This window comes from Olea europaea, chromosome 13 (assembly GCF_002742605.1).
Source record: "Olea europaea var. sylvestris chromosome 13, O_europaea_v1, whole genome shotgun sequence".
Taxonomy (NCBI): Eukaryota; Viridiplantae; Streptophyta; class Magnoliopsida; order Lamiales; family Oleaceae; genus Olea; species Olea europaea.
In genome coordinates this window covers 11,259,799-11,277,650 of record NC_036249.1, presented here as the reverse complement: position 1 = coordinate 11,277,650, position 17,852 = coordinate 11,259,799, and the positions used below count along the sequence as shown (strand labels likewise).

Below are 17,852 nucleotides of genomic sequence, written 5' to 3'. Positions count from 1 at the left end.
ACCATCTATGTCTAATATTCGAAAAAACAATCTCATTGCATTTTGCATGACTCTGTCTTGATTGTTAATTATTCCATATGAAGGTTGACCCTGCATGCACTGAAATCATGTCCTAAATAGCCACACAAACGTACTTGTATTCTCATTTGTTAACAACCCACAACCAAGCAGTGTTGATTGCCCGTGATGATTTACACCAACAAAAGGTGCGAAAGGCATGTCGTACTTTTTCGTCAGATAAGTGGTATCAAAGGTTACAACATCGTCGAACTCTTTGTAAGCTTGCCTACATCTATTATCTGCCCAAAATACCTTCTTAAGCCGAGACTTGTTGTCCAAATCCATAGCTAAGTAAAATCCTGAGCACCGTGCTTGCATCTATGAAAAGTAAGATTGTAATGCTGCTGCATCTCCCTCCCCAAGTCATAACCATCTCACTTGTTCAATATAATTTCTACAATCTTTTTCAACTCAAGTCATATTCTCATACCCACCTACCTCCACAACTACAGAATTGAAACTTTTATGCAGTGAAATTCCCACTATGTCATTCAATTCAAGCTTTCATTTTACATTTGCAATCAATTCCCGATTACACCGAAACAACCTAGACTTGGAAGGACTTGTTTTATGGTTGTGCTGGAGGTAGACTGTGTTAATTCTCCATGTGTCATGACAGTTTGAAGATGCAGATATCAGTGCTTTATAATCTGTCTCACTTGTTGGTTGCAGCTTCAAAGCACTATTTGTATTACTAGACCTTCGACCTTCACGACTACATGTAAATATCACATATCTAACAACTCTGTCATTTCCCTTTTTTGAATTTATTTTCCTAACTGGAAAACCAACTGCATAGGCATATTGTTTATAGAAATCAAACAACTCTTTTTCATCCTTAAATGTCATACCCACCTCAGGTGCAATCTCTCCATCTCCTCCCAACATGTCGCTGTCCACAACGTTAATATTGTCCGAAAATATCTCATTATCGGACTGCACAAATTGATTTTTATTCACTGCTTCCATAATCTCGCGCCCTGCGTCCAAGTCAAGGGTAATGTTCAGCAAAATGAAAACCAAAGACAGAAACAACAAGCAATATGCTGACGTACTTCAACTAAATTGTTCAAGGAAAATGAAAGTTTAAGCATCAATAATTAGTCTCAAATTAAAGAAAAATCAGTCCAAATATTTCACCTTCTTCTGACAGCTCTGTCCAAGGGTTTTAACTCTTTGTTGGCTAATAAGTGTGTTTTATGCACCTATTTAATATACAAACATGACTAAATCACGAGCAAAATATTTGAATTGTGGCTTAAATTCGTTCAATTGTTGGATTGTAGGGTATAGTGATGGATATGGTGGAATTCACGAGAAAAAGAAGCAAAAATGATCAAAATGAAAGTTTAGGGACCAACATGTAAATATCCAAAAGAAGAACCAAAGGAGCAATCAAAGATTCGATCGAGCCAAGTACTAATTAGAGGTTAACATTGATAGAGAGAACGAAAAGAAGGAAGAAACGGGGCCAAAAATGTGGAAAATAAAGTTCAAGGACTAAAATCAACGTTCAGAAAATAGGGAACCTATGCGATTGCATAGGAGCCTCTCGAATGTCTTAGGGCCAAAAATTGTTAGCCTATGCAACCGCGACTGCATAGGCATAAATCTAGGACCGATCCTGTAGTTTCCTATTTTCGATATAATTCTTTTGAAATTCGATTGGGACACGATATAAAAATCTAGAGCCGTCATATTTCGAGAAGAACGCATTAGGAGGCGAAAAAACACATCTTGGAGAGGATTTTGAGCCAAAGTAGCAAGAATTTTCACGAAGATCATCAAGATTTCAAGCAAATTCATAACCCATGATACTTTTTCTACAATTTATCGTGTATTCTATAATTTTCTCCATGATAGGCTAGGTTTTCATGTACTAAGAGATCGATGTACCATATGATGTGATTTCTTTAATTTCTAGTTTGCAATTTGACATTAAACATGTATTTGAATGTTTGAATGATTTATATACAATAATTTTTGTCCATAATTAAGTGCACGTAATTATGTAATGTTTGGTGGTTTATTTCATCTGTTAGAGAGAAGAGAAATAAATATGACAAGGAATAAATAGTCGTAGGGTTCGATAAGGAATAAAGATATACACCTATGCTTAGCGTGAATCTTTAGATGTTCATAAAATCACATGCATTCTTATATATGCATTTGCCATAGAGATATAGGTCGTTGGTGTATAAGAATAGGTTCAATACATCTCGAGAGGGAGTGTTGAATAGATTTAGGAGCATTGATTTATCAATAATTCAATCGTGTTGTCATTTTGTGAAATTAGGGTTGAGAGTGATTATTGCATGGGAATTCTTGATCCTAGTAATTTTAATTTTCATTGAATACAATCAATTTGAGTTCTAAACATTTACTTTGAATTTTAATTTGTTAAAATATTGTTTTGCATATTGAGTTCATTCCAATCATCAAGTTTGCATGAATTAGGGTTTTCATAAATAGGGTTTTACTAAATTAGGGTTTTTCTAAGAATAAATTCCTATTTTGACAAATTTGTTTCGGTTAAGGTAAGATAGATAAAATTGAACTACTTGATCTCTGTGGGACAATACTCGGAACTTAATATTTCACTTTATTACTTGTTGATGAACAGTACACTTCCGGTAATTTTAAGTCAAAAGAAATATTTTGTGAACAAGTTTTTGGCGCCATTGCCGGGGAATGTTTTTACTTTGATTACCACTTTAGTTGATTTTAATTTTAACAATTTCTTTTTGTTTGTTTTTAATTGGTTTCATTTTTATTTATTTTAGCTAACCGCCATTTTGTTAATCTACCTTGTGCTTCTCTCCTTTTATTTTCCATATATTTGCAGGATTCTAACTCTAGTGAAATAACAAAATTGTTGCAATGACAAATCTCTATATGGACAATCAAGATATGCTTGGAGGATATCCAAGTTGTGAAAATTGTTACGCGGTGCATTGCAGTGGGAATTGTTTGTTTTCATACACTAGTTTACACACATCGAAACTTTTGAGGTTTAGGAAATATTTGAGGTGTAAAAAACAAGCCATCGACAAAAATGATGAAGGGTATATGCTCGCAGGAGATTTTGTACCTTACAACTAGGATGAGGATATCAAGTTTGTGGGAAACGGTCCTCTCCTATTGAATGAAAAAAGTAATTGCAAAGTATTTCAAAGAGCTTGCCAAATTAGATGAAAGTGATATGCTTATGGGAGATTATATGTATTGGGAAGGATTTCAAAAATGGGGTACAATCCACCTGAAGGAGTCAGTGAGACTGACTTCTCACTGCCCATGGATTTAAATTGTGGATCGATCATTCAATCCGAAGAAATATCAAAGATTGTAGAAGAGCTTAAAGTGAATGATAATTTAATCACAAAGGAACCGATTGAGGATTTAGGAATCAATGAAGATGAAATCAACATACACTCGTCCGATTTCATCGCTTGCATAGGAGTTGATTTTGTGATTAAGTCCGATGAAAAGATAGAAATCTACATTGTTGAGTTTGTATCGGATGGAATGGAAAAATCCTACTACATTGAAAAGGTAATGTCGAGGTTTGGAGATCAGATGAAAAGTGGAGCAAAGCCAAAAGAAGAAAAATGGGCAAGGCATCCAAAGCCTTCTTTAGGTGCCCATGATTCAATTGCCAAAGTTGAGCTAAAGACTATAAAAAATGTTTGTCGGGAGGCAACCCAACTTTTAAATTTTTAAGCTTTTTATTTACTTTTTATGCATTTTTATACTTCTATCTAATTAACTATCAATTTTTGTAGGAAATATTCCTCACACGTTTGGGGGTAAATTGTGTACAAGAAGGTTAATAGCTAAAATTCATTGGAAGCATCACAAGTCCGAGTCAAGCATGGGTGCCTCTTCACAAATATACAACCGGGGAAGTTTCATTATCCCTCTCCTCATTATCTTGTTCTTTACACATTGAGGATAATGTGTAGTTTAAGTTTGGGGGTGATGGTGCTTGAATTGGTGATATTGTATTGATATATTAAATAGCCTTGCCGACATAACATGGTTTGAATGTTTGAAGTTGTTATTGATTCATGAGCTATGCATGACCAATTATGCTATTTGTGCCTAATTTTTTTCAAAAAAAATTGCTTATCCATTGTAAGATTTTGAATTACTTTGAGCACATTAGTCATGATTAATTCTTATCTAGATGTGGAAAATTTTTATCAACCTATATTCTCTTCTCTTTCGCTGTACTACATTGTGAGATAAGTTAGGGGTGGTCGAGCTAGTGAAAGATATTATCTAGAAGTGTGTTGATTCCGTGCACGTTGAAAATATTTGTATGGAGTGTCTTTTGTCAAGTATAAGCTAGGTAATGACCTTATGCTAGGGATCTAAGCCCCATTTTTGCTTTGCTTAAAAAAAATGCTATTGCACTTGTTGAATCTTACGCCTCACTTCGTAGCCTTTTTTACTCGAGTTATTAAGTCCATAGGGGTATTTTAAAATATGGTACCCTTTGACCAAAACAACTGGGGAGTTTCGACCTAAAGCTCACTACAAGGGTCAAGAAGAAAGATTAAGGAAGTGAGATAAAACATGAGATTCTGCTAAAAAAAAAATCTTTATCGATATTTGGACTTAGATAACTAGTGGGTTTGAATGACTTGGTATAAACCTGAATGTGAAGCACTCATTAGTGGAGAATCATCACATGACTAGATATTAAGATTGCCGATTAGACCCAACCAAGCTAGAGAGGAAAAATAAATGAGTGATTGAGAACAATCTTAGATTCACACCTCGGGAAATAAAAAAAATTATCTATTTTGATGTGAATCTCATGAGTGAGAAAGGAAATATTTGACCACAAAGGGTCGGGTCGGAGCCAATTTGAAGATTTTTCCATTTTGACAATTTAGTTTAGATAGTGATTAAAAGTGACGTGGCACCCACACATCGATCGAATATTGGATAGCTTAAATTATTTTTGCTCGCATGATTTAGAGCATATTTATGAATTGATTATACAATTTTACACTCATTGACATTTTTGGCAAGCTATTTAATGTGTTGACCATTATCACGTTTGCTTGATTGTGTGGTAGATAATCTTGCTCGGGACGAGCAAGATCTTAAGTTTGGGGGTGTTGATAATTGTGTTTTTACATACTTATTAGGCACTTAATTTAATATAATTATTGATGAAAAGAATGGAATTCTACTCTCAATTAAGTAATATTTGCTTTTATAGGCTAAAAATCACTCGTGGTAAGAGAACAAAGCAAAAAGAAGAAAAATTGACTAAGAGTATGCAAATTTGTGATGTTGGGGACCAAAATGCATATGTCAAAAGTGGAGGAATTGTGATGCAATTTACGGAGGGCATAATCGAAAGAAAAGTCAATCTAGGGACCAAATTGTTCAAGATCAAAAGTTGAGGGACATGACATGTAATTATTGAGGAACTAAGCTGCAAATTACACCAAAACCCATTTTTTGGCTGCTGGACAGAAACAGGGCGCCTAGGCGCCATTTTTTATATTCAAAAAGGGCTCGGGACCAATTTGTTAATTTTCCAAAACTTTAGGGACCATGACCACAATTTTGCTAGGTTTTATAATTAAAACCAGCAGCTGGGCACAATTTCTTCAGTCTTCTTCGGCTGGCTTCTGCTTCTTCATTTTCTTTTTCTTTTTCTTTCTTTTGTTTTCTTTTTCTTTTATTTTTTCTCCTTTCAATTTTGGTATTTTGGAGATCAAACCTAGAACACAAGGAGATTCAATCAAATGATTTGACAAAATTTTGGAGAAATCAAAAGCAAGCAATTTCATCTTCAAAAATACAATAAAAGGGGGTTTTATCTATAATCTTGTATTATCTCCATTATTTTGTCAAACTTGCAATGTATTGTATAAAATATTATCCTTTTATTCATATATATGATATAGGCTTAATTATTTGTGTTGGGATTTGTGGTTGTAGATTAACCTAGTCTTGATTAATTTTAATATTTGCTCTTTAATATTAAGTTGCTTATTTTCATGTGTTCCTATTATTATATTTCATGCATTTTCATTTATGTGTTCCTATTATTATATTTCATGCATTTTCATTTATGTGGGCAATTAATGAATGTGTTTAGTGATTTGTATATCGTTCGAGAGAAGATTGTGCATTTTAGACCAAATTGTAGAAATCTTAGGTTTGTGTAGGGGATAGAGATATACCCCTAGCCCTAGGTGACCAATTGAGCTATTTTCACAAATATTGAATCCGATTGTTTGGTTCTAATCGACATAAAGATATAGTAGGTTAAACCAATCAATTAGGTTTAATTTCATTCGAGAGAGGTAATTAACTAAAATTGGAAGATCAAGTCTAATATCGTAAATGAGTAATTCGTTAATTGGTATGTGGGGAAATTAATTAGGGCAACGGTTAAGCGAAATCATGAATCACAACCACGTTGTCCTCCGAAATTTTCAAGATTTTATATTTTCTTATTTTGTAGGTTTTTAGTTAATTTCCTTATTTCAAAGTCATATTTTAATTGAGTGTGTTCATTTTTATTGTTAGAATTAAATTTATTAAGATTGTGTAATTTAAAGTATACATTCATCGAGGGATCGACAATCCAGACTCAAAAGGCCCACTTTATTACTTGAATGCGACCCGCACTTGCAGTGTAGGATTTTAGCGAACACGTTTTTGACGTCGCTGTCGGGGATTGAGTATTCGTTTAATTTTATTTATATTGACACTAATTTGAACATTCATATTTGCATTTTCTGTTATTTTGTTGTGTTTTATTTCATTTTATTTAATTTCATTTTGATTTGTTCTATTTAATATTTCATTTTAACACTAAGAATTCCTTTTGACTCTTCTAGCAGATTTGCATGTCAAGGTCTGCTGAAGGAGAATTGATCCCAGCTGATCCGAAAATCGAACGAACTCTACATTGAAGGCAGGGAGAAAACAGAGAAGCACAGCAACAAATGGTTAACATGCAGAATAATCCAATTTTTCAGGCCAATGAAGAAGAGGCAGTGTTGAAGGAAATATGCTTGTAGGAGATTTCATGACCACACAGATAATTCAAAGTCAGTCAAGTATTATGTATCCACCGTTTGGACAGTCGAACTTCCAAGTGAAAACTAATGTGATACAATTATTTCAAAATGGCCATCAATTCTATGGAAGGACCGAAGAGAATCCACATATGCATGTTTCCCATTTTCTGGAGATATGCCAACACTTTAGATATCAAGAAATCTCAGACGACGCTATCAGGTTAGGGTTGTTCCCACATATACTGCGCGACAAGGCAATTGAATGGCTAGATTCGCAACCAATCGCAAGTATCACCACATGGAATGATCTAGCCCAGAAATTCTGCACTAAATTCTTTCCACCTGCTAAGATCGCAATGCTCAAGCATGACATCTCTATTTTTCGTCAAGGTAACTGGGAGAATTTCGATGAAGCCTAGAATAGGTTTAAGAATATGCTGCAAAAGTGTCCACACCATGGGATTAGCAAGGGACTTCAGGTCCAATACTTCTATACTGGATTACTCCTAGCCTTTAAAAGCATAGTTGACTCGTCATCAAACGGATCACTGTCCACAAAGACAATTGATGAGGCACTAAAACTTTCGAGACTAAGGCTACCACTTCAACTATGTGGACATCAAAACGAACAGTTCAGAAGAAAACACTGAAGGTTTATGAAGTGGACATTTACTCTGCCTTGTCAACAAAAATTGATTCATTATTTCACAAGGTAGAGAACATGACACAATCAGCCACCGCAGCATAGTCGAAGAAGGCTAGTTGTGAAGAATGTGGAGCTGAACATGTAACAACAGAATGCCCTTGGTACAAGGAGTAGAGTAGGCAGACTTTGCTCAATGGGGACAGCCGCAACAAAACAACACATATAGGGAAACACACAATTCAAGTTGGAAAAAACATCCAAATTTTTCTTGGAGCAATCAAAACCAGAATAATCGCAGGATCAATATCACCAGCCAGAAAAAAGCCTCAATTAGAAGAGATGTTTGGTAAATTTATGGAGAAGACTAATCAGTATATGGAAGCTAACAATCAATTCATAAGGAAAATCGAAGTCACTCTTCAAGACAAGAATGCAGCAATCAAAAATTTAGAGACTCAAATGGGACAGATGGCAGTTGCTTTGACTTGTAGAGCACCAGGCAGTCTACTGAGTAATACAAAAATAAACCCGAAGGAGCATGCTAAGGCAATTACAACTTGAAGTGAAAAGCAGCTACCAGAAATCCATGTAAAAAAGTCAGGTGTACATCAAGAAACAGAATGTCCAACGATGGAAGATCCTATAGAGCATGACGAGCAAATAGAAGAATTCATCCCAGCTAAAAAATCAGGCAAAACATAGGGTAAAACAACCTTTAACCCTCATGAGCCTCCCATAGTAAAGAAGCAGAAGTTGGAGTAACAATACAAGAAATTTCCTGAAGTTTTCAAGAAACTCCACATCAACATCCCACTCGTCGATGTACTGTTCCAGACCCCTAGCTACGCAAAGTTCCTAAATGACAAATTATCAAATAAACGCAAGCTAGGGGATCACGAGACAGTAATGCTAATAGAGGAATGCAACGCCATAATTCAGAAAAAGCTCCCACCAAAATTGAAAGATCCGGGGAGTTTTACTGTTCCTTACACGATTAGTGAAGTTTATTTTGATAGAGCTTTGTGTGATCTTGGTACAAGTATAAATCTAATGTCTTTATCTGTTTTCAAAAAACTTGGCTTAGGAGAGGCTAATGCAACTACTGTAACACTACAGCTGGTTGACACGTCATTAACACATCCCAGAGGAATAATTGAAGACATGCTTGTCAAAGTGGAAAAATTCATATTCCTTGTTAATTTCCTAATTTTGGACATGGAAGGGGACAAAGACATTCCATTGATACTAGGCAGACCATTTTTTGAAACAGGAAGAGCCTTAATCGACATTCAGAACGGGCAATTGATTTTAAGACTAGAAGAAGAGCAGATCTCGTTTAATGTCTTCAAGGCAATGAAACTACCTACAGAGACAGATAGCTGTTTCCAGATCGATGCGATTGACAAGGTGGTCCAAGACTCGTTCTTGCTACATAACCCATCACATGCGTATGAAGCTTGCATTGCACATTCGCAATCAATGCAGTCCAATTCAGTGGAGATGGAAACATGTGCAAGATTTTTGGATACTAACCCACCATACACACGCAAAAAACATTTTGAGAAGCTTGGGATAGGACCCACAAAACCACTATCGTCCATTTAGTAGCCACAAAATTAGAACTCAAGCAGCTACCGCCTCATCCCAGATATGCATACTTGGAGGAGTCGTGTATACTTCCGGTAATCATCTCGAAAACAGTTAGCGAAGTGGAAGAGGAGAAATTGCTTAGAGTACTCAGGGAGAATAAGACAGCAATTGGATGGACCATAGCAGATATCAAAGGGATCAGCCCTTCACCGTGCATGCATAAGATTCTCATGGAAGAGAATTTTCGGCCAACCATAGAAATTTAGCGAAATTGAACCCAAATATGAAGGAACTGGTTAGAGCAAAGGTACTCAAACTTCTAGATGCTGGAATCATTTATCCGATATCAGACAGTGCATGGACTAGCTCAGTTCAGGTGATGCCAAAGAAAGGAGGAATAACAATGGTGCCCAATGAGAAGAATAAGCTGATATCGACCAGAAGAGTCACAGGATGGAGGGTTTGTATCGATTACCACAAACTCAATGTAGCAACAAGGAAAGATCACTTTTCCCTTCCGTTTATAGACCAAATGCTGGAGAGGTTGGCAGGCCACTCACATTACTGCTTCTTCGATAGGTATTTAGGTTACAATCAGATACCAGTGGCACTAGATGATCAAGTGAAAACTACATTCACTTGCCCTTACGGTACTTTCACGTACCACAGAATGCCTTTCGACCTTTGTAACGCCCCTACCACTTTTCAACGTTGTATGATGGCGATTTTCTCAAACATGGTAGAGAAATTTATGGACGACTTCTCGGTCTTCGAGTCTTCGTTTGACAAGTGTTTGGAACACTTGAATCTGGTATTACAAAGATGCAGGGAAACCGATTTAGTATTAAACTGGGAAAAATGCTACTTCATGGTGCAAGAAGGGATCGTACTTGGGTATCGGGTCTCAGTAAAAGGGATTGAGGTGGACAAAGTAAAGATTAAGGTTATTGAAAAGTTACTGCCACCAACATCAATTAAAGGGAATTCGTAGCTTTTTGGGACATTGTGGATTTTACAGGAGATTCATAAAGGATTTTTCAAAAATCACCAAGCCCCTCTGCAACCTATTAATGAAAGACGTGCCCTTTGAATTTAATGAGAAATGTCTGACAGCTTTCAACACTTTGAAGGAAAAAGTCACATCAGTGCTGGTAATTGTAGCTCCTAATTAGGAGTTTCCTTTTGAGTTAATGTGTGATGGCAATGATCATGCCGTAGGTACAGTACTGGGGCAGCGAAAGAACAAGATCTTCCATGTGATCTATTATGCAAGCCGAACATTGAATGATGCCCAAATCAACTACGCAACCACTGAGAAGGAGCTCTTGGCGGTGGTCTATGCCTTTGACAAATTCAAATAATATCTCGTGGGGTCTAAGGTCATAGTCTGCACATATCATGTTGCATTGAAGTATCTAATGACAAAGAAGGATGCTAAGCTAAGATTAATCCGTTAGGTATTACTGCTGCAAGAATTCGACATTGGAATTAGGGACAAGAAGGATAGTAAAAATGTGGTAGCAGATCACCTATCGAGATTAGAACAAGAAGAACTAGAAGTGTCAGTGGAAATCAATGAAATCTTTCTAGATGAGCAGATGTTTAGTGCAAAAGAAGCCCCATGGTATTCATATATCGTCAATTATTTGGCTAAGTCAATCCCACCGCCAGATTACTCGAGTCACTAGAAAAAGTTCTTTGCCGAACTGAAATATTATTTTTGGGAAGATCTTATTCTCTATAGGCGAGGGGCTGATCAAATTGTGAGAATGTGTATACTTGAAGATGAAGTGCCTGAAATTCTTGAGCATTGTCATTCATCTGCCTATGCGGGGCAACTAGGAGCTATAAAGACTGCCGCTAAGATCTTACAGTCAGGATTTTATTGGCCTACATTGTTCAGAGATGCCTTTGAGTTTGTTAAGAGATGTGATAGATGTCAACACACTGGGAACATTTCAAGAAGGAATGAGATGCCACTAAACAGCATATTGGAGGTCGAGATATTTTACGTCTGGGGAATCAATTTTATGGGACCGTTTTCCTCATCGTTTTCAAATCAGTATATCTTGGTAGCAGTTGATTATGTGTCAAAATGGGTGGAAGCAGTTGCATTGCCAACGACCGACTTAAAAATGGTAATTGGGTTCTTGAAGAAATACATCTTTACTAGATATGGCACACCGCGGGCAATAATCAGTAACGGGGACAAACATTTTTGCAATCACCAATTAGAACAATTATTGAGTAAATATGGGGTTAAACACCGTGTAGCAACCCCATATCATCCACAAACCTGCGGGCAAGTTGAAGTGTCCAATCGATAGCTGAAGAGAATATTAGAGGTCACAAGGAATTCCTCCCGAAAAGACTGGTCTAAAAAGTTGGACGATACATTGTGGGCATATAGGACAGCATTCAAGACATCGATAGGCATGTCTTCATTCCACCTAGTTTTTGGAAAAGCGTGCCACCTCCTACTGGAAATAGAACACCGGGCATATTGGGCTATGAAACAGTTGAACATGGATTTGAATGCCGCCGGTGAAAAGCATTATTGCCACTTAATGAGTTAGATGAATTTAGAATGGAAGCATATGAGAACTCGAAGCTTATCAAAGAACGCACCAAAAAGTGGCATGATCTATGTATTCAGAGAAAAGAGTTCGAAGTGGGGCAGAAAGTCCTGTCATATAACTCGAGACTCAAAATCTTCCCTGGAAAATTAAGATCAAGGTGGTCGGGTCCTTACACTGTCACTAAAGTTATGCCATATGGAGCTATACAGGTCAGCCATGAAACAAAAGGAACATTCACAATTAGTGGGCAAAGGCTGAAACACTACTGGGGTGGGGACTTCTCAAAGCAAAAGTCCACTATTCAACTTGAAATGCCTAATTGAAGCAGAAGTGGAAAAGTCGAGCTATCGACTATAAACTAGCGCTGGATGGGAGGCAACCCACTGTATCCTTTAATTTGTTTTATCTTCGTTTGCATTAGCTTAGAAAATTTTAATTTCATGTTTACATTTTTAGTTAGGTCATCGATCATCCATGCATGTCAATAGAGTCTAAGCACTGTTCACATGAATTCCTAGGCATGGAGCACATGTTCAGAAAGCTTGAAGATGTTCTGGGTGATTGGGGATATAATTCACGCATTTCAAGACAAAATGTCGTTTTCAAAAATTTAAAGAGCCAATGTGTGATTGAGAGTTCAAAGTGGTTTTGGCACTAAGTTAAAACTCACACATGCACCAAGATGTTTAAAAATCTGAATTTGAAAAGTTTGGGGTGTTGAAAGGTTGGGTCAAGGTATTAATTGAAAACTAAAGTTTGGTTGAGGCCATGTTTTGGGGGAGGGGAATCAAATTTTTCTTACTGTATTTTGTTTTGTTTTATTTTATTTATTAATGTCAAGAAAAATAAAATAAAATTCGGACGTTTAGTCTATGCAGCCACATAAACAAATTGGCCCTGACCTTTAACTCTATGCGATTTAAAACTTCAGTTTTTTTTTTAAACACGACCCACACACTCACAACAAAAGCCCTTGGCTCTTTCTCACACAAGATCCACAACTCATCGCAATTCGTAATTCACATTAAAGCACATCTTGCATTCACTTTGCGGTGGTATTATAGTTCCAAATCTGTACAAGTTTACAAGTAAATTATTTACACCCTATTCTATCAATTTCGAAATTGGGGTAACTTTTCTTCCCATTGATTAGGTATTTGATGAAGATTGGGTATTTTGTTATGCGTATGATTGATATGTGAATATGGGAGCTACATGATAGAGTATCAATAGCCAAAGTTAGGGGAATTTCATTATGCACACAAGATGCTCGACATATTGCCTAAGTGACGAGTTTGAGGGATTTTTGTGCACTTTGCTTTTGTCGTGCATTGCAATTGATGTAAGTAGCATGTGGGTGATGAGATATGCATGAAAGACTATAGAAAACATCCATATCCATTTTGCAACACAGGCACATGGCTATATCACGACACCTCACGTCACTCACTTTAGCACATAATTTGACACACCAAACGACATCTAATTGATTTGAAATTTGAGTATGTGCTAGACCTCATTGAATACTTCCTATGCCCGGAGATTTCTCAGGAAAATTTTGATATTTCTCGATGATGCTCAGGGTTGAAAGTGCGCACTCGATCATGGGTCAAATTTTCATAATGTGCATATATGGGCCTAATTTTGTTAGTTTTTCCTATTGTCGTAATATTTCTATTATCTTGAATATCATGTTTTGAATATTACACACAAATGTGTTATACATGCATATTGAAACAAGTTTGGGGGATTTGTGAAATACCTGCCTTACTGATCTCATTCCATTTATCATGTTTCAACAAAAATCTTAATGAATGCTATTTTGCAACTTTGCAGGATGCCTCCAAAATGAACATTCAAGGAGAAAGAAAAAGTCTGTCCATCATCAAGAACGGCACGCAATCGAGAGCTTAAAGGGGCATACAAAGGTTCTTGAATTCTGATGCTACAACACGGTATAAAACATCGTAAGTCGATGGGCTGTGATTCCAGAACGGCCAGTTAAGTTAGAGGATTTTTCAGGCTATGAATTGAGCACTTTGGTCGACAATTGTGGTTGGGCAAGGATGGTTAAGCGCCCACACCCTACATATGAAACCTTGGAAGGCGAATTCTATGCAAACTTCAATACTGAGATTGACATACCAGGGTCTGAACACATGTATCAGAAATGGGTGAGGGAAAAGTGGATAATGTTCTCGACATAGGTTATACACGACTATTATCAACTGACTTGGGACAACATATCCCCCATCTCGGCTGTATTCAACTGGAATGAAGTTGCAAAAATCTTGTAGAAACAAGAGAATACATGGCCACTCCGCACCACTGAATGGCACCAGATTGAGGTGACACCTTTGATAGCCATCTTGTGGCTATTTATGTGCCATAACATCGAGCCAACCTCACACAAGAACACATTTACAGATGCCACAGTCGGATTTATTTATCACTTGGTACAAGGAAATAAAATTGATCTCGCAACTCTATGCTATGATCAGATACGTCATGTGGGAATTCTGGGGGACAAGTACAGCTCTATGATCTTTCCTAGCCTCATCACTAGCATATGTAGGGCTGCAGGAATCAATATTGCATCAGGGAAGGCGCCTACCAAACCCAGCCCTCTGTAAAGCACAGTACTTTGGAAGCTCAAGACAGAGCTAGGGTCAGACACAGAGAAAAGGAAGAGACTGAGTGTCGCAGGTGGCAAGCAAAGCAGGGCCAGGCACCTGCAGATCAGGAGATGCCACAAGCACCACTACCACAGGTTGAGGTCGATACACAGTTATTGCGTCAGATATTCGTAACAACCACATGGATCAACTGCGATATACAAAGCATCCAGCAAGCTCTAGGGACTTTGACCACCGACATGCAGACAACCCGACGTGATATCAGTACCACTCAAACCATGGCGCAAACTACATATCAGGAGGCCCAATCAGCTAGGCGAGAGATGGAAACTATGAACGAACGGCTGAGAATATATATGGGTAGAGTGGATGGAATACAGATAAGAGTGGACGACACTTGGGACCGAATGCGTAGCATGGAGACGAAGTCAGAGCACAGAGTAGCATGATAAGAGCCATGCAAGCAGAGCAAGTCCAGTAGTCGGATCTACTGAGGCAGATCTTGGATTATTTTCCACATCCACCTGGCGACGACATCGCAGGACCCAACTATCAGTTACCATCACCTCATTAATCAGGGAAGTTTTATTTAACTCATTTTGCTATTTCTAATTTGCACTTGTCCCTCAAATTATGCCTTTTGAAACATTTATTTTTCACATTAAGGGTAATGTACTGTATAAGTTTGGGGGTGATGGCATATTTTGAACGTGACACATTTTGGAAACTAAATTATCGGCATGTAATGTAATCCTTTTTGAAATGATCACAGTCCATCAATACTTTGTTACTGGTTGCATATTGTGTTCTTGATGAGTGATTATTGGATCAATATGCTGTAGTAAGTTCATTGTATGTTTGTGTGGGTTTGATAGCCTTGTCGGCAATGATGTGATTATTAGAATAGGTATGTGTTAGGAACTATGAATATGATGCAGAATTTGATTAACTAATACTTGTTGAGGTAGTACTTGAAATTCCATATGCACGTCACTCATGTCATACATGTCAAGTGAGTGATTGGGTTTGAATAAAGCAGGAGAAACTAGAAGACCTCGATTAGATTAAGCCATAAAGCAATGCAGACCCATAAACCAATAAGCCTTAATGAATAGTTTGGAGACGGTTTAACAATTATAGGGGAACATTGAGATAAGTAGGGGGTTCCGTGCATGAATTACGCTGTGTGAATTGTCTAGACAAGTGAGATGAAAACTAGGATAAAGTCTTAAATTGGGGGTTGATTCTAGAGACCAAATGTCTAGAAAAAAAATTAAAAAGGGGCATAAATCTAGGTTATGAAAATATGACACATTTCCAAGCCTTTATGACTTGAGCAAGTAAGCCTTTAAGGATATCTCGAAATCTGGTGCCCTAAAGCCAACTGGTTTGAGAGTCACCGACCCAAAGCTCATTACAAGGGTCATATAGAAAGCAAAAAGGAAAGAGGTGAATAAAAAGTCATCTGATCGATCCTTTATAACTCGAGTAAATAAACCTGCAAAGGTGTAAAACCTGGTGCCCTAAGGCCAACTGATTTGGGAGTCACCAACCCAAAGCTCATTATAGGGGTTATATAGAAAGCAAATGAGAAGATGACATAAAAAAAATTATAATAATACAGAATATGATAGTATGAATAAAGCTCTTGGACATTCGATTGATAAAAATCACACCTTCAAGGCGAGACAAGTAACTCAGTTTAATCTCGAGTGTTGAAGCAATCAAATCTAGGAGAGCCCTCACTTGTTGACATACAAACCTGTGATGGTAAGATCCATCCAAACAAAGAGAGGGCAAGGACTACAGTCACCTAAACCTTTAACTTTAAAACACAACCCCGAGATAATTGAGTGAAAAGAATAAGTTCGGGAGGTTGTGTATCTCTCGAGCGAAAGGATATATTTGACCATTTTGGGGTCGAGATTTGACCAATCATGAGCTTGATATGTTGGCATGAATTCACACACACACGTCAAGTATGTATTCAACAAGTAAAGGTTGATTTCATTCATGCATTAATCGATTTTCTTGAAGCAAAAGACTTAGTCCAATCCTGAGACACGGTAGGCTATGGAGCCATGTTTGTTTTTGAGTTAAGTCACTATTTTGTTTAAGGACAAACAACGGTTCAAGTTTGGGGGATTTGATAAGTGCGTTTTTGTGCACTTATTTAATGCACAAATATGACTAAATCACGAGCAAAATATTTGAATTGTGGACTAAATTCGTTCAATTGTTGGACTGTAGGGTATAGTGATGGACATGGTGGAATTCACAAGAAAAAGAAGCAAAACAGACCAAAATGAAAGTTCAGGGACCAACATGTAAATATCCAAAAGATGAACCAAAGGAGCAATCAAAGATTCGATCAAGTCAAGTACCAATTGGAGGTTAACATTGATAGAGGGAACAAAAAGAAGGAAGAAATGAGGCCAAGAATGTGGAAAATAAAGTTCAAGGACTAAAATCAACGTTCGAAAAATGGGGAACCTATGCGGTCGCAAAGGTTATATCTATGCGATTGCATAGGAGCCTCCCGAACGTCTTAGGGCCAAAACTTGTTAGCCTCTGCGGCCGCATAGGTTAAGCCTAAGCGATCGCATAGGCATAAATTTTGGACCGATCCTGCAGTTTCCTATTTTCGATATAATTCTTTTGAAACTCGATTGTGACACAATATAAAAACCTAGAGCCATCATATTTTGAGACAGAACGTATTGGGAGGCAAGAAAACATATTTTAGAGAGGATTTTGAGCCAAAATAACAAGGATTTACATGAAGATCGTCAAGATTTCAAGCAAATTCATAACCTGGTGATGCTTTTTCTACAATTTATCGTATATTCTGTAATTTTCTCCATGATCGGCTAGGTTTTCATATACTAGGAGATCGATGTACCATATGATGTGATTTCTTTAATTTCTAGTTTGAAATTTGACATTAAACACGTATTTGAATGTTTGAATGATTTATATACAATAATTTTTGTCCATAATTAAATGCACGTAATTATGTGATGTTTGGTGGTTTATTTTGTCTGTTCGAGAGAGGAGAAATAAATCTGACAAGGTATAAATCGTCATAGGGTTCGATAAGGGATAGAGATATATCCCTATGCTTAGCGTGAATCTTTAGATGTTTATAAAACCACAAGCATTCTTATATATGCATTTGTCATAGAGATATAGGTCGGTAGTGTATAAGAATAGGTTCAATACATCTCGAGAAGGAGTGTTGAATAGATTTAGGAGCATTGATTCGTCAATTATTCAATCATGTTGT

General features: G+C 37.1%; 2 protein-coding genes across 2 annotated transcripts; both read left to right on the top strand.

Moving 5' to 3' along the window:
* The first annotated feature begins 8,391 nt into the window (after positions 1–8,391).
* Positions 8,392–9,617, top strand: LOC111408447. Its single transcript, XM_023038206.1, has 3 exons — positions 8,392–8,452; positions 8,546–9,168; positions 9,393–9,617. Exons 1-3 carry the CDS (start codon positions 8,392–8,394, stop codon positions 9,615–9,617), a joined length of 909 nt encoding a protein of 302 aa, XP_022893974.1.
* Positions 9,618–11,938: 2,321 nt separating this feature from the next.
* Positions 11,939–12,253, top strand: LOC111408446. Its single transcript, XM_023038204.1, has one exon. The coding sequence runs from the start codon at positions 11,939–11,941 to the stop codon at positions 12,251–12,253; it is 315 nt and encodes a 104-aa protein (XP_022893972.1).
* Positions 12,254–17,852: the final 5,599 nt, after the last annotated feature.

Excerpts from the sequence above, each read along its gene's own strand:
- LOC111408446 (XM_023038204.1), top strand. The coding sequence starts at position 11,939 with ATGGAAGCATATGAGAACTCGAAGCTTATCAAAGAACGCACCAAAAAG.
- LOC111408447 (XM_023038206.1), top strand. The coding sequence starts at position 8,392 with ATGGAAGATCCTATAGAGCATGACGAGCAAATAGAAGAATTCATCCCA. Across the intron at positions 8,453-8,545 it reads CATCCCAGCTAAAAAATCAG|TTTTCAAGAAACTCCACATC; the intron begins GCAAAACATAGG and ends AATTTCCTGAAG. Across the intron at positions 9,169-9,392 it reads AGATCGATGCGATTGACAAG|CTACCGCCTCATCCCAGATA; the intron begins GTGGTCCAAGAC and ends GAACTCAAGCAG.